Source organism: Sphaerodactylus townsendi, linkage group LG03 (genome assembly GCF_021028975.2).
Source record: "Sphaerodactylus townsendi isolate TG3544 linkage group LG03, MPM_Stown_v2.3, whole genome shotgun sequence".
In the NCBI taxonomy this organism is placed as follows: Eukaryota; Metazoa; Chordata; class Lepidosauria; order Squamata; family Sphaerodactylidae; genus Sphaerodactylus; species Sphaerodactylus townsendi.
In genome coordinates, this window is record NC_059427.1 from 94,144,856 (window position 1) to 94,167,892 (window position 23,037).

The following is a 23,037-nucleotide window of genomic DNA, read 5'->3' on the forward strand; positions in this document are numbered from 1 at the left end:
TCACTAACCGCCTTTCATTTTGGCAATTTTTCTGTGTCGATGATCAGATAGAAAAAAAAAACTGTTGTTTGGATGGGCTATTTCACAATCCCATTGAGAACGCTTCCGTTCCCTATTGGTTGGAAACTAAAGTGGAACCGCCTTCTCGTCCGTAAGAAATTATGTCAGTTCCGGGTTACTGATCACGTGACGTGTCCCGAACCGGCCTCTGAGGAGCGCATGCGAAAGCGTTACGTACGGCTGTTCAGCAAATCTGCCCAATCAGAGCTCATTTTCTATTCCTCATTCAAAATCGGCGGCGAAGGCTGCGAATCGAGGCTCGGCTGAGTCTCGGTCACAAACGGATTGACAAGTCCGTCAGCCAGTGATACGGAGCTGGGCCTGGTGAGGGTGGGCGTGTGAAGCGGCAGAGGCGGGTGGTGATGGCGGAACGAGGAGGAGGTGGCGGCGGCGGTGGAGCTGGTGGCAGCGCAGGACCAGGCGGCGGCGAGGGGGACGCTGGGGCTGCGGAGCGCTACAATAATGAGATCAGGTAAGGCGAAGTAGTTCTTTCCACGGCCGCGCTGGCGGAGGAGGCGTCCATGTGTCTAAGATGAGCACGAGGCCTTTGTGAGAGCGCGCGCAGAGCACGCCCGCCCTCCCATTCGCATCTACCTTGCGGTCAGCCTCGAGGCGGAAGCGGCCGTTCGGTCTCCGCCCCTCCTCCCCCCACGCGCCCTCGCCTCAGGCTTCATTTTTCTTGTCAGGGTGAGACTCCCCGTTAATTGCCCCGACCGTTTAACTCTGGTTAGGTTTATCGTAAAATTAAGCAACGGGGTGGAGCGTCGTTTTTTTCTTTAAAAAATTAGCTTTCCCCTCAAATGTTTTAGGTTCGGGCATGTCGAGGCTACTAGAATGGATCTGCTTCCGTTCTGTTAGTATTTTGTCTTCAGTTGCCAACAGATCTGGAGAAAAACGTCCTGCGCTCCATGTCCTGAAAAGCTTCAGCCTCCAAGGGGGGAGGGGAACTGAGACTGCAGTTTTAGGCGCATGTAGGTGAAATTGAGCTTCATTGAATAGTGAGGGGTTTCTTCTGATTAACATAGGTTGACGTTTATTTCTGGCTAGCATAGGTTTGTTCTATTACCTAACTTTGGCCAGTGGGTGTGGTGGCACCCCTGCTGGGCTTGGGGGTGGGTACTCGAGTTGGTCTAACTCAGACTCTAATAGTTCTCTGGGTTACCCTTGGGCGGGTAGCCCAGTGATAGAACATGTACAATGTGTATGTAAGGGGAAGGTTCATAGGGGTGTCTCCATCCCAAGGGTGGTTGGATGGGGAACACACTATGCCAGGACCTTAGGAAGAGATCGCTAGTTAAACTAGGAAGCACTTGATCAGAAGCCCTGAGGCATTTTCACATGAATGTAATTTATAGCCGACTGAGACATAATTAGCCAGGAAGTTGTCTTTGCCTGTCCAATATATTTTACTAGATAATGTTATAACCTGCATAAGGGCTATTTGTGCTTCCACATAGTGAAGACCACATATTCACAGATGTTTAATTTTTTTGCTCTGTGTTCATGTGGATTATACATTACTGCATCCAAAACTTCTGTATGTTGTTTGAGCTATCTTACACGAAAGTTTCACTTTTTTCTGCTTGGAAGGTCTTGAGAGGTCTCGTTAAAATATGGTCTAGTTAAAATAAATCATGCTGGTTGGAATGCAGGATACTGTATCCCAGATCATAACAGCGAAATATAAAGCAGGATGTTATGCATCCTTTTTTGTATTTTGGCAGTGCAGTTTTATGCAGAGCCTGCAGTGGGAGAGGCTTGAAATGCAATAAAGCCTCTCTGCTGTTGGGAAGGCCCCACTGGTCTTAGTGGATTTATAACACTTTTTCAGTAGTATAAGTCTGAAGCCCCAGCAACAGGGCCAGTGGCTGGGAGGAAGCTGACTAACGTTGGCTCCTCCCCTGGATTGACCTCACTTTTGTGCTGGTGCAGCATCCAGTGCTGTTGCCAACAGATCTCACCACTGGGGAGAGCTGCAGATTTACCTGCTTCTGGATTCACCACTCCTCTGGGCCAAGGGCCCTGGAAAGGGCAAATCTGCAGGTGGATTCCCCCCCCCCCCCCCATGGGACTATTAGTCTGGAATGGTTTAAGACATGCTATAACGGATTATAAGCATTGGGGGCAGTATGATTCTATTAAGAGCTTTTCTACATAGATGCTAGTGATCACTAGGTTTTACATCAGATTCCACAGTTGCTCAATATTATATATATAAGACAACTCTGAAATTCTTGAAACTTTGACATGACCAAGGAAAAAGGGCAGTCTATGCAGATAGAGCAGGCCTCTCCTTGTGTTTCATGCTGCAGTGATGCCGGTGGCTAGGATTTTGATATTTCGGGTTAGGATGGCCTGAGTGCTGAATGTAAAATGGTGTCAGCTCTCCTCTTGACCAGCTCTTCTTGGGGTGGAAGTGGACTGGTGGTGATCCTAGCTGGCTTCCACAGTGTGTGATCAGTGTGGAGAAAGTAAGAAAGATGCTGATGAAGCATCTGAAAGCTGAGTATTCTGGCAGGGTACAGATCTTCCTTTTCCCCCCTCAGCCAGGAAAGGCGGCTTTTTTGGTATGTCTGGTAAATAATAGCAGCTCTATATTCTTTTAGATCTGTCTATCCATGCAAGCCAGATGGATTCAGACAGTTATTTTATCCTGAGGTTTGTTGTTGGAGTTGCTAATTTCATCTATTGAAAGAAACGTAACATTTATTTTTATGTGGCACATGAGCTTTGGATTCCATAGCTAATGCTTATTGGCCAAGCTGCCAGAATGTAGCTCATATTACAGGTATTGAGGAATTTATCAATTGTAATTCTGTTTTATTTCCATGGAGCTGCAAAGATAAATAACTATTGTAATAGGCCTACCAACCATTTATTACAATGTTTGTAAAAAAGCTACTGAATTTATAGGGGTGTGAGCACTGGCATGTGAATATACTTTCTGGTGAATCCATAAATAACATTCAACAGGGATCTGTTTACGGATCTTTTTTTTGAAAAAGTTTATATTCTCAGTTACGTATAGAGTGTTCCAGAACTGGCAGAAGACCATTCTTTGTGAAAGATGTCATCTTGAGATCTCTTGTCATAGTATACCTTTGTTTTTGGATATTAATATTAAAAAAGATAAGTTCATACTTATGTCAGTTATGAATAATTAGTTCAAACAAAGGCTATATGTGAACTGCAGTTAGAAAGTGCTAAACTGTATACTTTGCATAACTGATAAAATACACATGCATTGTATATATTCAAGTAGTTTCATCAAAAATAAGAACCTATAGTGGTTCTGTACAATGTCACTAGTAATAGCAGTGATCATTTAAGGCATCACATCACAAATTTATGGTTTATATACAGCAAGAGAATTTCTTAACATCTTGATGCTGTACAACTTCTTAAATTGGAAGGTATCTGAATGATGAGTGTTGAATTGTGTCTGTTGTCGTTTACCACCTTATAACTTTTGTTTTTTTCAATTTTGAGTCATCATGCCAACATTGGTATTGCACTGGCACTAAATGGTGGGCAAAATTGTTTTCCTGAGAGCATCAGAAGAGCGTTTGTTGGTTACAAAGGTGAACTTTTTTCTATATATACATTTACTAAGCTACATCATAGGGGGCTGGGTGGGACTGCAGTAGGTCACAAGTGAAAAGGATGTAGATGTCAGCTTTCAAGTGTGTGGTGGATGCCCATTCACATTATACAGGGTAAACATTGGGTGCCATGGAATTTATTACTAGCAACAAGTGCAAGGAGCTTAAGGTATACATAGAAGAGGTGTGGGTTTTGTACCTCATGTTTGAGGTGCTTTGATAACTAGGCCTGTGGGAGGGAAACTTGCACAATTCCTTTCCATTCTAAGTTGCCCCAGTCTAGATAATTTTTCTAACACATTTAAATTGTGAGGGTAAGGCTTGGAGCCCCAGAATTGTTCATGAGAATGTATGGCACAATGTTTTGGTTCGCTTTTTACACCAGTGCCCTTTCAGTGATCAAACTTGAAGACAAAACTGTTTGTTTTGATTTTGTCCACAGAATGGCTCAGCAGCAGGCATTAAGATTTCGTGGTCCAGCTCCGCCACCAAACACTGTCATGAGAGGCCCACCACCTCTTATGCGCCCACCTCCACCTTTTGGTATGATGAGAGGTCCACCACCACCACCCCGGCCTCCATTTGGACGACCTCCATTTGATCCAAATATGCCTCCAATGCCACCCCCAGGAGGAATTCCTCCACCTATGGGACCTCCGCATTTACAGGTGAAATTATTATGGGGATGCACATTTTATAAGGGTGAAAGATTGTATTGTTATGTGTGAAATGTAGGCACTGGCTTGCTGTTAGTCATGCAAACCTTTTCTGCTAAAAAAAATAGAGGTAGTCTGGTAATAGTAAGGCGCTGACTTTTTTGCTTGTTTCCTATTCCATCATGCTTCCTTTAACTACCCTAATTCTTCACTTACTCACATACAAGCACATTTTCTTCTGGACTTCAGCTGCCTTTCCATTCAGCTTCCCGTGTTGTAGCCTCTCTGGAATCCTGCCCATTGTACACCTTTTCACAAGAACTATTTTCCTCCATAGGACCTTTGTGAAACTTTACTATCGCTATCTTTCCTCTGTGTCCAGCCCCTTCCTCTGTTTCTAATCACACAACAGCCTGACCTGGCTGACAGCTTCCTTTTTTGAATGGTGCAGGAAGCTGCAAGAGGCTTGGCCACACTCAACTTAATATTAACCAGCAGGCAAGAGCTGGTAGATGGAGCGAAGGTGGTGGGGAAGCAATCGTGTTCTTCTAAAATCCTTTTTGCTTTGGGGGACCAAGGAAGTTAGTAGCCATACGTGTATGTTATATTTTAGTAGGGCAAACTTCAGTGAACTCAGAGGTATGATGAGAATCATTTCATTGCAAGAGCACTGGAAGGAAAAGGAACAAGTGAAGGATGGGCTCTCCTAAATGAGAATCCTTATTGCCAGCCCAGATTGGACCTCGAAGGGGTGGCTACCTTGGCTGTTGAACCTGAAATAGGCTTGCCAGCCCAGAATGGCAGCGGGGAAGGTGGTCAGCACTGTGGGGTTGCCTCAATTAGCAAGCCAGATGCTGATCTCACAGTAGGTTCACCTGTCCAGAACGGCACTGGGGGAGGCGGCTGCAGTGTTGGGAGAGCCCGCAGCAGACTTGCTAGCTTAGATCAGTGCAGGCGGGGAGTGGCTACCTCACTTTGCAAATCCTCAGCAGACTTGCCTATCCAGAACAGCACTGAGGCTGCTGCAGTTGGTGATCCCACCAGCAGGGTTGCTAGCCTAGAATTGCACTGAGGGAGGTGGTGCTGCCCTTTTGGTCTTCACTGGGCTCCTCAGCCTCCGCACAAACACACAAAAAGGGCCATGCTGCTGGGACTACAGCATCTCCTAGCTTCCTTCCCCAAGGGTGATGCTGCTAGTACTGTCACAACACTGGGGTGCCTCCCTCTCAAAAAGTGACACTCCAGGGACTGCTAAGGCTCCTGGCTTCCTCCTCTGCCTCAAAGGGAGATGTTCTCAGGACCTCTGTGACTTGCAGCCCCCCCCCCCCCCCCGCACACCTGTAGGGCAACTGCTGGGACCACCATGGCTCCCAGCATTCTCTAACAGGCTGCAGGACTGAAGAGGATCTTTGCCATCAGCAGTTCAGACAGTAAGTGTGTTGGCTGCACATGTGCAGTCCATGCTCCTTTTTCAGTTGGAAGGATTTAAATCCCAAATAATTATTTTAAATTTTCAGATTATTCCGCAGACCTAGGGGGTCCCCTAAGTCTGCAGAAAAATCTATTATGGAAAATCAAGTATAGTAGAATTTTAGCTCTAATGCTTCCTTGTTCAAATTTTATCTTGGTCACGAATTTGAGAGTACAGATGTAAACTGAGTGGAAATTTTGAAGGGATGACATTTTGTTTTTGGGAAACATTAAAATTTGAAGTAAATATGAGTATATAAAGTATTCATACTTTAATTATTAAATCAAAATTTTCTGTAGGGCTATAAGTGTATGAAACACATTGGCCCTTTCTGCACGGGCCAAAAACAGTGCCCTAGGGACGGCAAAAACGCCGTCCCTAGGAAGCTGTTCGCATGGGGGGTCGCTGCTGCATTGCAGCAGTGCCGCCCTCGCTCCCCCCCAGCGGCGCGAAACCGCTGCTTCCGAACCTCGCTCCCCAAGCAAGGTTTTCCAAAAACAGCGGCTTCCAACCGCTGCCATGCAAACGGCAGCGGCTGGAAGGCGCCATGTCCCCCGCACCATCCTTGAAAGCTTACCTCGTCTCCTGGCTTCCGGCTCGTCACAGAGGCCATGGGACACGCCCCCCTGGCCTGCGATTCTAGAGCCATCGCTCCAGCCTGTGGGGACGTGTCCCCTGGCCTCTGCGACGAGCCAGAGGCCAGGGGACAAGGTAAGCTTTCAGGGACGGTGCAGCCTGTGTGAAGGCTGCACCTGCTGCCCTCCCGGGACCGTCCATGCGAACGGTCCCCGGGGGGGGGGGGGGAGTGCGGGTGCGTCGGCATCTTGAAAAGGGCCATTGTGTATAATTTAATTTATATTGCACAGCACATTTAAGAAATGAATCTGTATCATGAGATGTGTAATTATGTATTGGTTTTTGCCAATTTTGAAACGGGAGGGAAAATGCGGGGAACCTGCTAGGACTTGAGCAATTATATTCCTTGTATCTCCTTCCCCACACTATTTCCTGTTTCTCTGTTGGAAGCCCCCATATTCTATCCTTCCTACCCACCAGCTAATCTTTCTTTCATTTGCAACCCCCAGCATTTTTTATTAACTTATGCCCCATCTTTCTCCTTAATGAAAGCTGAAAGCTGCTTACATCATTCTTCTCCATTTTATCATAACAACATGTGAATTAAATTATGCTGTGAGTGAGTAACTGGCCCAAGATCTCTCAGCAAGCTTTCATGTCAGAGGAGGCTGTGCAAGCTCTTTCAGGGGCTCTTCACTTTCCTCTGTGTCCCCTACCACACTATTTCTTCTTTCATTCCTCCTGGTAACCTTTCCTTTCTGTCTTCTCTCCAATCAACTACCTTTTGTCTTTCCTTATATTCAGGTATATTTATTATTTATTTTCTTCATTTATACACTATCTCCAGAATGTGAACCCGCTCAAAATGAAGCTCACATCATTTTCCTCTCCTCCCTTTTATCCTTACAATGTGAGGTAGACTAGGCTGAGGATTTGTAACTGGCTCAAGGTCCCCCAGTGGTCTTCTGCAGCAGAGTGGTGATTCAAGTCTGAGTTTCCCAGATCCTCATCAGATACTCTTAACCACAATACCTCATTGGCCTTTGCATGGTGGTTGGTACTGAATAGTAGCAGGTAGCCAAGCCTGGGCAAATCACAGTAGTCACAGTAGTTTGTATTAAGTTGCCATTGGTTACTGCTAGACCTTTTTTACATTCTGCTCTGACCTGATACTGCATTTGAGGTAAAAATTAGTGACTATTTGAAAGGGCAAATTAGTGAAATTTAGAATAAATCAAAGTTTGCAAATAATTTCAACCACATTTTTCAATAGTTGGAGTTTCTCAACTGTCAGCAAAGGGCAACCTTACATACATGATTGTAACAGTATATCTGTCATAGATGTTACCAAGTCATTTGTGACGGAAGTAATAAAATAATACCTACAAACAGCTCAGGTAAATAGGACAGACTTTACTTGGCACTTAAAATATGACAAAAATAGCAATATCTATCAAGAGGGAATTTCACAAGTATGTCACATCCACAGAACAGCCAATTTGGCAACCTAAAGACTATAGTTGGCACTCTGGGAATATGGATGGAGCTAGTGTGGGTCCTAGGCCTTGAAGGGCTTTAAGGTCAAAATCTCACCTTAAACTGGACTTGAAAAACAAACTGGCAAGCAATTCAGCTGCTTTAAGTTGAATGAGATTCATTCCCATTAACTTGTCCTGGACATTAATTGAATTGCTACATTCTGTACCAGGTGCAGTTCCTGGATTATCTTCAAGTGCAGCCCAGTGTACAGGACATTAATTATCCAACCAGAGGTTACAGAAACATAAATCAGTCTGGCTAAATTGTCAGACTCTAAGATAAAGGAGAGAGTTTGCAAACTGGGTGTAATTGATAGAAGGCACTCTTGATCACTAAGCGAATGTAATTTTCAACCAGCAAAGTTCAGCCTTTGAATACCATTATATATACTCGCGTATAAGTCGACCCGCATATAAGTCGAGGCACCTAATTTTACCACAAAAAACTGGGAAAACTTATTGACTCGCGTATAAGTCGAGGGTGGGAAATGCAGCAGCTGCTGGTAAATTTCAAAAATAAAAATAGATGCCAATAAAATTACATCAATTGAGGCATCAGTAGGTTAAATGTTTTTGAATATTTATTTCACAGAAAAACAGTAAACTGGCTCTGTAAGTGGAAAAGAGGGTCAACAAGAACAATATGGCATCAACAATAACTTTAAAAAATTACCTGCAAAACCTTGAAGCTCAACCAGCAACCGAAGAAGCTAAAACACAAGAGTTAAAATCCTCCAAAACTGGATTCCTCATCATCATCTGTATGTCCAAATGTAACCCAACTTAGATTTTTCAAGAGGGATATTATCCCAGGGAAATGGAGAAAATCTACTATTAGCTTCCATTGTTGTAAAACAATGGGGGGATGGAGGCATCCCCTTTGGGGGGTCAATAACTTTGGATCCCTGAGCTAAGCCTCACCAAACCTGGCTGGTATCATTAAAGGAGACTCTCCTGAGTGAGACCATGGCCAGGTTTCAGTAAGTTCAATTCAGTAGGGTCCAAAGTTATGGATCCTCAAAAGGGTAGCCCCATCTACTAATAGCTCCCATTGAAAACAATGGGTAATGGGGGCAGCTCCTTTGGGGGTCCATAACTTTGGACCCCCTGAACCAAACTACCAAACTTGGCTGGTATCATCAGGAGAGTCTTTTGAGGGTACCCTGAAATTTTGGTGCCTCTAGCATAAAAACTGCGCCCCCTGCTGGCCGGCAAAGTAAAAACACAAAAAAATGTTTAATGACCCGCATATAAGTCGAGGGGAGCTTTTTCAGCATTAAAAATGTGCTGAAAAATTCGACTTATACATGAGTATATACGGTACTTCCAAGATCTTAATCTGTTCTGCAGAAGCCAATCCCGGTCCATCCAAGACAAGTATAATCAAACCCTCTTAACCAGCATCACCTCTCTCTAGCCTGGATTCTGCTTCAGCTTGACCATAGCCTCAAAGCACCAGTTCAGCACCAAGATCCACAGATCTGGAGGTTTGGGTAATGATACACAGAGCTGGTTGTCATCTGTATATATTGATATCATCATTTTATGCCTATTAAAGGTTAATAAAGATAAAAAAGATATTGATATCATCCAATCCTGAACTCCTCACAATCTTATTTGGTGGCCTAGGTAAAAAAAAAAGTAGAAAATTCCACCCAGTTGATTTTGCTGTTCTGGTGGAAACTCTGTGTCCAATCAGACAAAAAATCAAACCACCAAAGAGTGAGCCAGTGTGACCTAGTAGGTTGTGTTGGAATAGAATCTAAAAGATGATGGTTCACGTCCCCATTCTGTCATGGCAAATTGCTGGGTAGCCTTGAACAAGTCAAATACTTTGGTAGTGTACCTAACATAGTTGTCGAGGGGATGAAATGGAGGAGAAGAGAATGATTGAGCCACTTCAGGTGCCCATTCCAAAGGAAAGTGGGGATTAAATGAAGTGAATACTTCTGTATTGCAAACTATGTTTAGAGTGGTCAGTTGAGTTAAAGGCTGCTGATAGATTAATAGGGATTTGTGTCTCGTGTTCAATTTTATATAAAAATCATCAACTAGTACAACTAAAGTTATCTCAGTTCCAAACCCAGGCCTGAAATTGAATTGAAATCATTCAAAGGCCAATATATGTTCCAAGAACTCCTTGAGCTTTCCACCTCATACTTTTTCTGTCTTTAGTGACTACCAGGCATTAAATAAACGGTTGTTCCAGAAACACTGCAGATGATTGGTTGGGTAAAATGTACATGTTTCCCCTTCCGTGACCTACAACCTCCCCTGCCCCACCCCCAACAGTTCCTGGGATTTGTGCAACATTTGAGGAGTCATTTCTGGTTCAGGAGGGGACTGAACTTCTCAAGATCAAAATCTTTTCATATTATATGGTATTAATTGTTGCCAAATTTATTTACATTTAAACAAAAACATTCTTGAGTATATTGTATATGTCTACAATATGAGTGTTTTTCTCCAGTGTTCCCCCAAATTTCCAGTTTTTCTGTTGGAAAGATTGAGAAAATCCTCAGCCATTTTTATGCTGTACATTTGAGTGAAGGGAAACACTTTATAAGATAAGAAAGTTTTTTCTCATTCAAAAAGATAAAATGTTACTCAGGAGGCTTTTTCAGTGCTTCATTGATTTCACTTTATGGCTGCAGCCCCTCTTCCATCAGCTTGCATCCTGTGCTATTACTGAGGGCCTGTACATGAAATGGTTGAATTCAACCTAGGAACATGTCCTATAATTTTTTCTTACGTATATTTACAGAGACCACCTTTCATGCCTCCTCCTATGGGTAATATGCCACCACCTCCTGGTATGATGTTTCCTCCAGGGATGCCACCAGTTACTGCCCCTGGAACACCAGCAATGCCACCTACTGAAGAGATATGGGTAGAAAACAAAACTCCAGATGGAAAGGTAATAACAATTATTATACGGTTTTCGAGCTCTGAATTTCAAAAATGAATCCTATAATGCAATATTGGCTATTTTTCTTAAGGTTTATTACTATAATGCAAGGACACGTGAGTCAGCATGGACCAAACCAGATGGAGTAAAAGTTATTCAGCAGTCAGAGCTGACACCGATGCTGGCTGCTCAGGCCCAGGCCCAAGCTCAGGCTGTGGGTTCCACCACACCAACTACTAGTAGTCCTGCGTCAGCAGTATCTCCTTCCACATCATCAAGCAGTCAGACTTCAACAACTTCTACAACTACCACAGCAACCTCTGTTTCACAAACAGTTTCCAGTGAGTAAAGTTGCAGGATTTTTGTGTGTGTGTGTGTGGGGGGGGGGGGAGTTGGTAGTAAGGTTTTGTACAGGTGAGAAAATTCTATCTGTGGGGAAAGCTCTGCCGTGTACCATATGGCTGCTTTTCTCTGTATCAGCTGACAATTTTTTTTCTTCCTTCTCGTGTATTCTTCTTTGGACAGGATCAGTTGAAAAGGGAAAAGGGCTCATTGACATGTAAATTGACTCTCAGTTTCTCAATCTGTGCTGTTGTAGGCCCTTGATTACACCCATTGAAAATAGCCAGGAGTACACACTCCAATTTTTGTGAAGGCCACACATGAATAGGGACCAGTTTACATACTTCGTGCCTCCATATGAGCATGGTGGCATCCCTACTCTTTCCAAGAGCATTAAAATGAGGACAGTAACATGTCAAAGTAGCCCAGAGTGTGATTATAAACATACAGTAGTTATAAATATTAACATGTTTTGACAGATATTGATAAAATGTTTTTATGAGAATGAAGAGGAATTATTCACTGTACTTTACCCTTGCATATTTAATGCATAGTAATTTTCTAATAATACATGGGGAATGGGGATCCCATATATCTGTGGTGACTGTGCATTTGAATTCTCTTGAGAATGCACTCTGAAGGATTGTGGGTAGCATTATAAGACATAACGATGCAGGCTTGTTTGCAATTCTGTTAGCAACCCCATGTAACGTGTATGCCCAAGTTATTTCTATAGAGAAGGAAATAATTGCTTGATACCTGTATTGAACAGTTTCAGATGCTCAAAAGAAAGCTTTCCTTTATTCCTTTAATGGAGAAAGAGAAATGCCTTTCTCACAGTGAAAAGGGTGGGCCTTCACAGTGCATTTGTAATTAAGAATACAGCTAAAGCAGGGCTTCCCAGCCTTTTTGAGCCCACAGGCACATTTGGAATTCTGACATGGCATGGCAAGCACAGCAACAAAATGGCTGCAGCAGGAGGCAGAGCCAGCCACAAAATGATTGCCGCAGTTTAACTTCAGAAACACAGTGCAGATCCTTGTTCTATGGTAGTAGCTGCTGCCAAAGCAAAATTTAAAAAAAACTCACACAACCAATCAGAAGCCTTGATGGGCAAAAGCCCTACCTGAGCCACCCACTTTCTAAAAACACTTGGCGGGCAACAAAAAAGGTGTTAGCAGGCACCATGTTGGGGGATCCCTGATCTAAATAGAGTCTTGTGAATTCTGTAATGCTGTATTCAGATTGGCAGAGTTTCTTACTGTGGAGAAAGGTTCTCAAGTGATTATTTTTTACCCAGATGCCATGCCCAGGGCACCAGAGCAGGAGAATGTTTTTATTTCCTAAGTCCTGTGAACTAGGTTGGCAAAATAAATGGAGGATAGTTCTGAAATCTACTCCATTGTGTATATAAAAATATTTTGATGCTCTTTTCCTTGTTGCCCTGAGTGTAATGGTTCTGCAACATTTTAAATTTTTGACAGTCTTGGAACTTAAGGAATGCATAGTCATGGTAGTTGTAGTCATCCCTTGGGGTGCGTTAAGCTAAGGGGCGTGAGGCGGAGGAGGTTTCATCTGGTGGAGGCGTCAGCAACAGGAGCCTTGATTTGCATTGATCACAGCTTAGCTCTGCCCTGTGCTGGTCTCTGGCACCTTTTATTAGGGTTTCATTGTGGGCGTGTAAAGGAGGTGGGTAGGGAGATGAGCGGGAGACCGGGAGACCTGGAGATCATCATGTGATGCATGATCTCACCTGGCTGCTACGTCGCCGGAGAGGGCGTGGCGTCTGGGCCTAATCCTCACCTGGGGGGCAAGACCATTGTCCTAAGCCGGTGACTAGGCCAGACAGTTCATGACCGGTGACTCATAGGGGGGATGAGGTGGGGAGTCTTGATGCGACCAGAAGGCCGTAGGGCGTGGGGTGTTCCAGCAGCCCGACCCGCGGTGCTGCTGGGTCAGCGGTGCATTACTACATCTCCTCCTTTTACATTTTAGAAGGGAGGCGAAATGCTGAGGCTGATTTGGGGGCGCTTGTCTCCTCGGCTGTTGGTCGAGTTGACCGAGGCTGCTTGTGCAACATTAGAACTTGGTTGGCGGGGCAGGGAAAGTCGAGGGGCTTCTTACACGTTACAGGCAATATTAGATACACATTGAGCGAAACAAGACCCGGCGATGAGGCATACAATCAAACCAATGCAGAGCTGTATGATAGCACTCAACCATCCTCGGCAGCCAGCTCCAGAGGGCTGACCACCAATTAGGCAATACATCATACTTTTAGACTGGATACAACTTTTTTGCAATTCCACTTCCTTATGAATCAATTGGGAGTTATCAGAGATTAAAACAACACATATTATGTACATTCTCACAACCTTGGTGATGTAATAACAATAAGTAATCAATAGCGGCACGATTATCTAAAGTAAGCGAAGTTCCTGCTGCTTTCGGAGGCCAGGGCATCCAGAGCAATGGAAGTGGAGTTGATGGACTTACATGAGGCACAGGCCAGCCGGCCAATAGTCTTGGTGTTACAGGAAACAAGTCCGAGGGATCCCACAAGGGAAGTTGTGAGGGAAACACACTCACGCCTATGGCTAGAATGGATGAAATTGGGCATGCAATAACTTCAGCAATAGTTGGTTCACAGTAAGCAATAAAACATGGCTAAGCTGATACATAGGCTGGATGATTAATGCGGAAGGAAGGCAACCCGGTAGTTTACATAATTGTCCAATGCATGGCTCTTGCTGTTTGACTACCAAAACTACAAGAAGCTGATGGCGTTAGAGTCCATGGATTTCTGCGATAGGGAGAGCTACTGATAGTCTTTAGCATTGCAGGTTCAGTGATTCTCACGAGCAAGGTTGTGAGAGGCGTGTTCCAACAATATTCAAGCGGCTGAAAACAGCGGAGAGTTCCAAGGGTTAATCTATCAGGAATGTTCCTGGCTGCAATTCCAAGTTTCAGCCAGGGGCAGAGGGAGAGAATGGCTGACTGTGGATGAGGGCAGCGTACACAGTATCAAACTCTGAGCGCATAGCTGGCCCCAGGCTGCCGTTCCCAGTGAGGTGCGATCTCCGTGGAAGAATGGGTGTACTGGTTCCAGAGAGGGTCCCTCCCATCTTGACCCAGGCTGGGGTGATCGGTCTCTCTCTCAACAGAGGCGGTGGGGATCCTCCAGGAGGCCCAGCTCCATCTCTCGGGATGGGCTGGCCTGGCATGGCGAAGCTGGACTCCTGTATGGAAGAGAAAAAAGCACAAGCAAGCAGCTTTTCCCCAGGGTTTTCGCGTGCTGGCTGAGTTAGTCCTTATAGATGGCAGATGGAAAGCCCGCAGGCCCTGAGTGGGGGGGGGGGGGCGGGCAATTTTTTGATAGATAGAAGAATAGAGAAGAAGTACTTTGGATATGGTCTGCTGGATGGAAGACCTTGGATTGGAGTGGACAGATAGGGGGGGGGGGGGGGGGGGGGGGACTACTCTTCCCTTTCTTTAAGACTACTGGCCAAAGTTTTCCTTAGGTGGCAGTTGGCATCCATTTAAAATAGCGATCACCCGTGCCTGCAACATTCAAAGCGTTGGGAGACACAAGGCAGAGGAATTGCCGAAGGCTTAGGAGAAGGGAGAGAGGTCTGCGCAGGTCGGGTGTTTGTTTGTAAAAACAATCCCCATTCACCGTCTAAGGTGTGGAGTTTTTTTTTACCAAAAGCAATCCGCTTAAACAATTCACAATTATAGTCATATAAGTAATATAGCAATCCATAGGGAAAGATTTAGGAGAAAAAGATGCAAAGCAGTTCCTGGGCTTGTGAGTTTTTGATCACACGAGCAACTTGGAAACTGCTTTTCAAATCCCTAGGAGTGTTGAGGTGGTGAGTCTAGCCCATTTTGGCAGAAGATGCAAGAGTGCGTAGAAAGGAGGGGGGGGTTTGGAGATTAACTCTACCTTCCCTCCTGTAAAGGAGACTCAGGCGGTTTGAACACTTCCCTACCTTCATGGCAGGCTGTGTAAGGTAGATGTGTGTGAAACCCCAGGCACTGTGACCTAGCCAGGAGGGTACTCAGCAGAAAATGTGGGAGCAGGAAATAATTCTGGCTCCACATACTGGAAACACCTGTGCTGCGCCAGTGTGGCAGTGTAGGCTCAGGTAGACAAAGGAAAAGGTTCTCAAGAAAAAGGCTTGAAGAGAAAGAATTTTGGGGTTAAAAAAACTAAAATGGAGGTGGCTTGAGAGGCAGAAGAATGGGTGACACCTTTCCATACATTGGCACATATAGTCAAAAAGAAGAGAAACTTTAAATTGAAGCATAAGAGCATGGCTTAGAGGCAATGGGGAAAATTCCTACCTCTCATGAGGGGAAGAACCTTAGGGATTCCTTTTAAAGGGCAAGTTACTAGAACATGCATGGCATGCATGAGCATATATATGAAATGTAATGAGGAGGATTTTTAACTTTGACCTCAAGATCTTACTCTCTCTCTCTTTTGAGAATCTGGTTTCTTGTGAGAGCATTTTAAACAAAGGCGACTCAATCATGGTTAAAGTTCTGTGAGGAAGCATTTTATCAATATAAGCGGGGGTGAAAAGGAAGTGGGGTTAGTCCTTGTCTTAATTCCATAGGAAGTATTTCCAAACTGGATCATTTTTCATTGGAGCAGACAATTGAAGACAAACCCTAAGAGAAATAACATGAGTTTAAGCATCAGGCCCAGTAGAGAGGAGAGTCGGCAGTTCCTAGTGTTGCTGTGGAAAGAAAGAAAGATTAGGTGGGGGTCGATGGGGGAATGCGCAAGCCTTTGTCCTCTATAGGCGTGGTTCCAAACTTCAGCTCCAAACAGGGTCCTAGAGGCAGGCAGTGTTGAATCTCTATGAGAATGGCTGCAGCAAACCTTCGAGAAGCACCATCTGGGTCTCGCCAGAGGCGTGGCTCCCTCCGCGAGGCTGGGATCCTGCTCCTTCTGAGGTACTGGCGATTTTGCTGTTACTGGGTGCTTTTGCAGGCTTAGGGCCCTGCCGTTATGCTCCAGAGGCTATAATCTGGCCTTGAACCTTACGGCTGGAGGGGCAAGGGGCTTCCTCTTTATGAAGGACTCTAGGCTTAAGGCCAATCGATGTGAAACGTCTTTCCCTCTCCATGCCTCATTGTCCTGTATGTGACATTCTGAGGAGAGCCCAAAAGTTCCAGCCCAGTCCCTCTTGGGATTTAGTAGAGGCGGGCCAGGGCATAGTGCCAAGATGTTGGTGTTTTTTCTTCCGTCAGCATTCCTTCCGGCTGCAAATCAGTGGTTTGGCAGGAGTTTTGCAATCTTGGCAGCCATTCTGGCAGGCAACTGGCCAGAGCCATGGTGATTTCAGAAATAGCAGGAGCGAGCAGAGCTGGAAGTGGAAGAGCATGGGAGGAGGAGGGGGGCAGGCAAGATTTAGATCAGCTGAGCTTAAGGTGGGTCAAGTGAAGGCTATAGAGGCAGGAGGACGGCGGAGAAAGGCAGGCGATGACTGTGGACACAGCGAGGAGGTAAGAAGGCATCATCTTCCGTCAGGGTTTCCTTCCTCCGCCAGATGTCGTGAAGTAGTTATCTGTCTGCCAGAAGTTTTGAAACCAGCGCATTCACGTGCAGAAGCTGGCCATTGTCGCGGTGGCTCAAGAAAATGAGAGCCCGGTGCGGAAGGCTTGAGAGGAAGGAGGCGGCGAGACGCTGGCGAAGTCTGGCGGGGAGAGTTTGAAGAGGCGAGGAAGCAGAGTGAGGCAGAAGGAGGACGAAGCGTCCAAATTAGTGGATAGAGAAAATTCGGGGGTGAAATTGAAGGTGAAAGGTCGAAAGGAGGCCTACCTGGCAAGGGAGCCATAGGTCTACCAGGCTGATGGCGACATAACATTGTCTCCCGTCAGTAGCAGTGACACTGGTAGCGAGGCTCACCAATGCGAGAAAGAGAGTCGCGCCGATGTTTTTCCCAATCCTTAGATTTAATGTCCCCCTGGGGTACCGCTTGGACATTGAGCTTCAATCTCCTCAACCAGTTTCGCATAGCTCCCCTCTCTTTATGGAGACCCACTGCGCATTTAAGCTAGCGGCTGAATTGGATTACCGTTAGCATTAGCGGTCATAAGCCCTGCTTTGCAAGCTCCCATACTCACCGGTGTTCCGTCCCGGACGAGAGAGTGTCCTAGGGCGAGTCGGTCTGAATCACGCCGATCAGAAGAGACAAGCGATACGAAAGCGGTGGTCCCTGGATCGCGCTTGATCAAAGCGGACCCGGTACCATGACCCCTTTCCCGAAGCGTATTGAGCAGGGTGGAGGTTCCGAGGATTCCGGGTTTGGCACCAGCTTGTAGTCATCCCGCGGGAGTGCGTCAGCTAAAGAGAATAAGAAGCGAGGCAGCGGGAGGAGGTTCTCATCTGGTGGAGGCGTCAGCAACAGGAAGCCTTGATTTAAAGTGATCCTGGCAAGCCTCTGCCCTGTGCTGGTCTCTGGCACCTTTTATTAGGGTTTCATTGTGGGCGTGTAAAGGAGGTGGGTAGGGAGATGAGCGGGAGACCTGGAGATCATCATGTGATGCATGATCTCACCTGGCTGCGCTACGTCTGCGAGGAGAGAGAGGCGTAAAGCGTCTGAGCCTAATCCTCACCTGGGGGGCAAAGACCATTGTCCCTCTAAGCGCCGATTGACTGAGGCAAAGCACAGTTCATGACCCGTGACTCATAGGGGGATGAGGAGTGGGGGTGCGGTGCGACCAGAAGGCCGTAGGAGCGTAGGTGTTCCAGCACTTCGACCACGGTGCTGCTGGGTCAGCGGTGCATTACTACAGTAGTCAGTGTGTCTGATACTATATTTTGTGTTGAACATAGCAGTTTACAGTCATTAAATAGCATATGGATGGAGGAATCAATTAGGTTCTTAAACTGTTAAGGCTTACTGACCAGTTATCATTTACTTCTGGTATGCCGTAAAAGACTGAATTGTTTTGCACTACAATCATAAGTATTTATACAGTGTTTAGATTATATGTATTTACAGGTCGTATTTTTTCCTTTGAAGTTATTTTTGTCTGGCATAATCTGTTGGTAAATCAAAACAAAAATACCAGACAAAGTATTAAGATTCAGATCATAGGTAAGGGATTTTGAATCATTCATGTGCTGTACAAGGATCTCTTTTCTTTATTTATAATATATTTTGTTATATTTGTGGCCCAAAGTTTGAAATTTATGTAAATTGGGGTGCTGTGTGGTTTCCGGGCTGTATGGCCGTGTTCTAGCAGCATTCTCTCCTGACGTTTTGCCTGCATCTGTGGCTGGCATCTTCAGAGGATCTGATAGTTGGAAAGGAAAGCAAGTGGAGTATATATACCTGTGAGTAAAGGTCAATAGGTGAGGGCATCTGAATAGGAGTGGCCTGGCAAGTGAGTAACAATGAAGTGAAACATGTAAGTAACAAAAGAGATAGCAAGGTCAATACGTGAGTCATCTGAATAGAAGTAGTCTGGCCTTTGTTCCCTTTGATTATCTGTAGTCATCCTGTGCCTGTGTGGAGCTGATTAGTCACTGTCTTGACTAGTGTTTTTCAAAACTGGCAGCCAAATTCTGTTCATTTTCATGGTTTCTTCCTTTCTGTTGAAATTGTGTAAATTTATGTAAATTACTGATATTATGCTAAGTGAGTTTGCATTTACTTTTTTGAGACTAGAGTTTATCCTTCAAAACATAATGTTTTGAGTTTTTGTTGAGTTCAAAATTATTCTAGGAGACATGGTTAATCTCAAAAAGACAAAAGCTTAAAATATCCTGTTTAGCATTGCGCTCAATATTAATGTGCTTAATTTCCTAAAATCAGAGTAAGAGCTACATGTTAAATGTAGAAAATCATAGAAACTAAACAGGTTTTGCTACCTTTGTGCAATATTGCATTTATTCATAACTCATTTACAGATTAAAGCATGAGTACCTTAGTAATGATGTTGCTTTTCAAGAGCAAAAATCTGCATGAATTATTATAAGAATTCAGCATTTCTAAATATTTTAATGCCATTAAATTGCATCCCCTAAACAATTGTGGATTATTCTTTTGTCAAACAGGCTTCCTTGGGTTCACTACAAGATTGCAACCAAGATTTTAATAATTTGTCACCTCACTATTGTAAGGACTACTACTCCTTTTCATTAACTGCCTCCACTCATGTAGCCAAGTTTCATATTAAACTTTGACACCACTTGGAGGTGCTGTAGGACTCTACAATATGCCTGCCTTACTAGGCATTTGTTGAGTTACTTTTACTCAACTGGGCATTTGTTGAGTTACTTTTATGATGTTTTAAGTCTCTCCCTTTTGTGTTATTCATGGCACCTGTTCTCCCTAAACTGAGGGATAGCATAGTTTTCTTGGGTTGATTTTTTAAATATATCAACTGCATAAATTTGATGCTTGATTAATTGATTGAAAGCTCTAATCTGGAGGTTTGTAAAGTTGTTTGTGCAGAAGATAAAGTGGAATAACATTTTATAATTTTTTTAAAGAAAACTGAAAAATCTTAGTGCCATCTGTTTTTTAAAATGTACTTTTGTTGTATTAATAGATGTTCAGAACTGCACAGATAATTTTAATAGCCTGGCCTGTGCAGTAGAAACGACCTTAAAGGAGACTGCTTTTCCAGAGCACCTTGAGAATCCTTGTTAAACATTTTTAAGGATGACATTTCTGCAACAATTAAATAATGCACAAATTCTAGAACATCCTCTCTGAAAACTGTATAAATGTTAGTGAATCGCTCCGTATTAATTTACAATAAAATGTTGGTAAGTGTTATTAAGTAAAGAAGTCACACTATATAATGCATGGTTTTGGATGTTTGTTTTCTCTGCCAGCACCTACAACCCAAGACCAGACCCCCAGCTCAGCTGTTTCAATCGTTACACCTTCTGTCAGTGTTTCAACTTCTGCTCCTTCTGCTACACCTGTGCAGACTGTACCACAACCAGTCCCACAGACATTACCTCCTGCAGTTCCTCATGCAGTACCTCAGCCAACAGCAGCAATTCCTGCTTTTCCACCAGTAATGGTACCTCCATTTCGAGTTCCCCTTCCTGGCATGCCTATTCCGCTTCCAGGTAAAGTGACGGCTATAACTGTCTTGTCAGCCATATGTCCATGTTGTCAAGTTGTTTGCACTCATGTGTCCATTGTGTATGGAATTTGCCTGAATCCGCTTCATTAAAAGTTTATTCTTCAGATAGTTTGGAATCAGCTTTAAAGTAAAAGTTTCCAATAAAATAAATATTGGAAAAGAAGTCAAGCCACACTAATCATGTAAAATGCTATTCTCTGCATGAACAGAATATAAATTACATTTTAGACATCATACTTTATTTGCCATGCACTGACTAAAAATCATCTTGTCTCTGACAATATGATACTCCTTTCCGGTTTGAAAAGTAGTGGTTGTCTTTCATGGAATGAGACTACTGCTATTTGCTAAAGAAAAGCATTGAATAGCTTCTGCAGTTAATTATCTTTCAAGTCTGCTAATTATTAACAGCGTTGTTTGTTTAGCTAAAAGTTCTAATCCAGCAGTTAACACTACTCCATTCTTCAAGTCTAGATTTTATATAGGTTTATGAATTTGACAGATTAAACTGATGGATTGTAGGAAACAGGACATTCCACTCTAGTGGTTGTGTTGCAGAGTGTTACTTTATTGCTAGGCAATTTTAAGTCAGGGTTCTACAAAAGCAGAGGGCCACGTGTTGAGGTCCATACTTGTATTTGTCTTCTGGCATTCTTTTCTGTTATAGCCTCTTGGACTCCTTGAAAGGCTCTGAATGAAAGTTGGGGGCTCTTCACATTAGATGCGATATTGTGTGTGATGAAGATTGGTGACATTCATTCATACACTTATGCATGTATTGTTTGTGCATGGGACTCTGTGAATCACAGCCTTGCAGGTTCTCTTTAAAGGCGATCACAAAAAGATTGGCACACTGCAGTTGCAGGAAATACATCTTTTTAAAAGGCAGGTACATCTAAACTAATGAAGCACAAATACAGAAAACATGAATTAAAATATGATCAAATGGTCCACTTGCCAGTTAAATTCTTGAAATAAGCATATTTCGTTCTAAAAACCTGAATAAATTTCAAACTTACACAGTTGCAGAGATGAGCTTGATGATGGGAAATTTTTGGAAATTATACAAAGGTAAAATAAATCTTGTGGTCTGCTGCCAGATGTCATTGCTTTTAAGCCCCTCATGATTTCAAGGGGATGAACAATACATTTGAGCACTTGAGACTACTGTTGCCAGGGTTTAGTTATCTCAGTGGGCTGAAAAAAGTTTGTAGCAAGTTATATCCAGTTGCTGTGTCATGCTCCGGAACTCATACAAAGAGATGCAACCTAGTTGTTTATCCAGCTTGTAAGATATTCCCTGTTAGGCTACTGATGCTTCTGAGTAAGTTGCTTTACATTGCAGTGGAATCTCATGGATCTACAAAATGAATTCCATTGGTTCAGATCAGTACAACGTGAATGATTGCTTATACTGCTTAAGCAACCTCGCACCAGGGAAAAAGCTAGTTCTTAAAGACACCACTGAGACATAAAAGATGGACCAAAGTGTCAAATCACAAATTTCCTGTTTCTTACCCTTTAAATCATGTGATCTTTGTGCGCTGTAGTCCATCATTGTGGAGCCCTGGTTGTATGGCTTTTTACCCTAACAAGGGGAAAAAATCTTAATACAAGAATGAAGTGTGTTTGAACCACTAAATCACAATTTTTGTTTAAAATTGTAATGAAAATGCAGCTGCTGTGCTGTGAAGGTGTCATTCATGAAATGGAAGCCCTACGCTCAGCTGTTACAGATGCTACCCAAATTTCTCTAGGTTTTTAATGTAATCTGAAGAGCTAGAAACTTGAATTAACTAAAACACAAGTAAATTTTCAGTAGCACAGCAGCAGAACTGTGTCCTTGTTCTGATGTACAGTTAAAAACATTCTACATTTGCACAGTTAAAACATGGTGCATGTTGTTGGAGAAGAATACATATTTAGACACTTGTTAAATTCAGGCCATATATTAAGGGCTAGCTGCGCATTTCAGCATAGGTTTGGCAGAGAAAATTACTGCTTTATTCTGCTGTTTTGTAATCTTGCCCAGGTGTAGTCATCTTCCACATGGATTTTTTACATAACAATTTGACCTTAATTTTCAGGCATATTCAAAACATAGTTGGCATAATTAATACCTGCATTCATTACAGCCTTTCAGCATAAAAACATCCTAGCATGTATAACCAACAGCAACTGTACATTTTGCTCTATGCATGATTAAAGCCTGAGAATCTCCTTAGAAAAGACAGTTTTAACAGCACTGATACATTAAAAAAAACCTTAGATTTTAAACTTTTATTTGATACTTTTAGGTAAATAGTTGCTTTGTTTTGTTGTGTTTGAACTTGATTATTTAATTCTGTTTTGTGTGTACCAAATTTTGGGATTGAAAATGTCCTTGAAAAAAAATCTTCAAGCTTCGCTCATTTTCCCCACGCCTAGTATTTGAGGTCATTTTGAAGCTTGGTGCCTCTGTGAAAATTGCTTCCTATAAAATAAGTTCTTGTATGGTATCTCTTTTCCTACTATGTAATCCCATTCTTTTCTTGTGAGATGCTTCTTTATACCTTTCAGTATATATTTTTAATTAGAAAGCCATTCTTGTATCTGTTCTCAAAAATAAAAGCACCGGTTCCCATTAATTGTTACTGTGGCCATGTTGGAGGTGGAATAATGTTTAAATAATCTTTGAGACAGGAATTATGTGGAGTTCTGACTACAGAATCAGTTCACCTACCTTTTAATTCCATAGGAGAGATCTTTCCAATTTAAATAT

The 23,037-nt window shown here is 43.4% G+C and overlaps 1 protein-coding gene across 7 annotated transcripts in view; it reads left to right on the forward strand.

Annotated features, from left to right (window-relative positions):
• Positions 1-385: 385 nt before the first annotated feature.
• The window catches only part of TCERG1 (transcription elongation regulator 1), a 63,623-nt gene continuing 40,971 nt past the window's right edge, over positions 386-23,037 (forward strand). For 3 of the 7 annotated variants that reach the window (XM_048487639.1, XM_048487641.1, XM_048487644.1), the window contains exons 1-5: positions 386-532; positions 4,105-4,330; positions 10,668-10,820; positions 10,903-11,152; positions 20,017-20,259. In XM_048487639.1, coding sequence (XP_048343596.1) covers positions 423-532; positions 4,105-4,330; positions 10,668-10,820; positions 10,903-11,152; positions 20,017-20,259 — 982 coding nt within the window. In that variant the 5' untranslated portion in view covers positions 386-422. Of the gene's footprint in view, positions 533-3,549; positions 3,642-4,104; positions 4,331-10,667; positions 10,821-10,902; positions 11,153-20,016; positions 20,260-23,037 lie in introns of all 7 variants that reach the window. The other 4 variants (XM_048487640.1, XM_048487642.1, XM_048487645.1 and 1 more) reach the window with 2 other exon arrangements.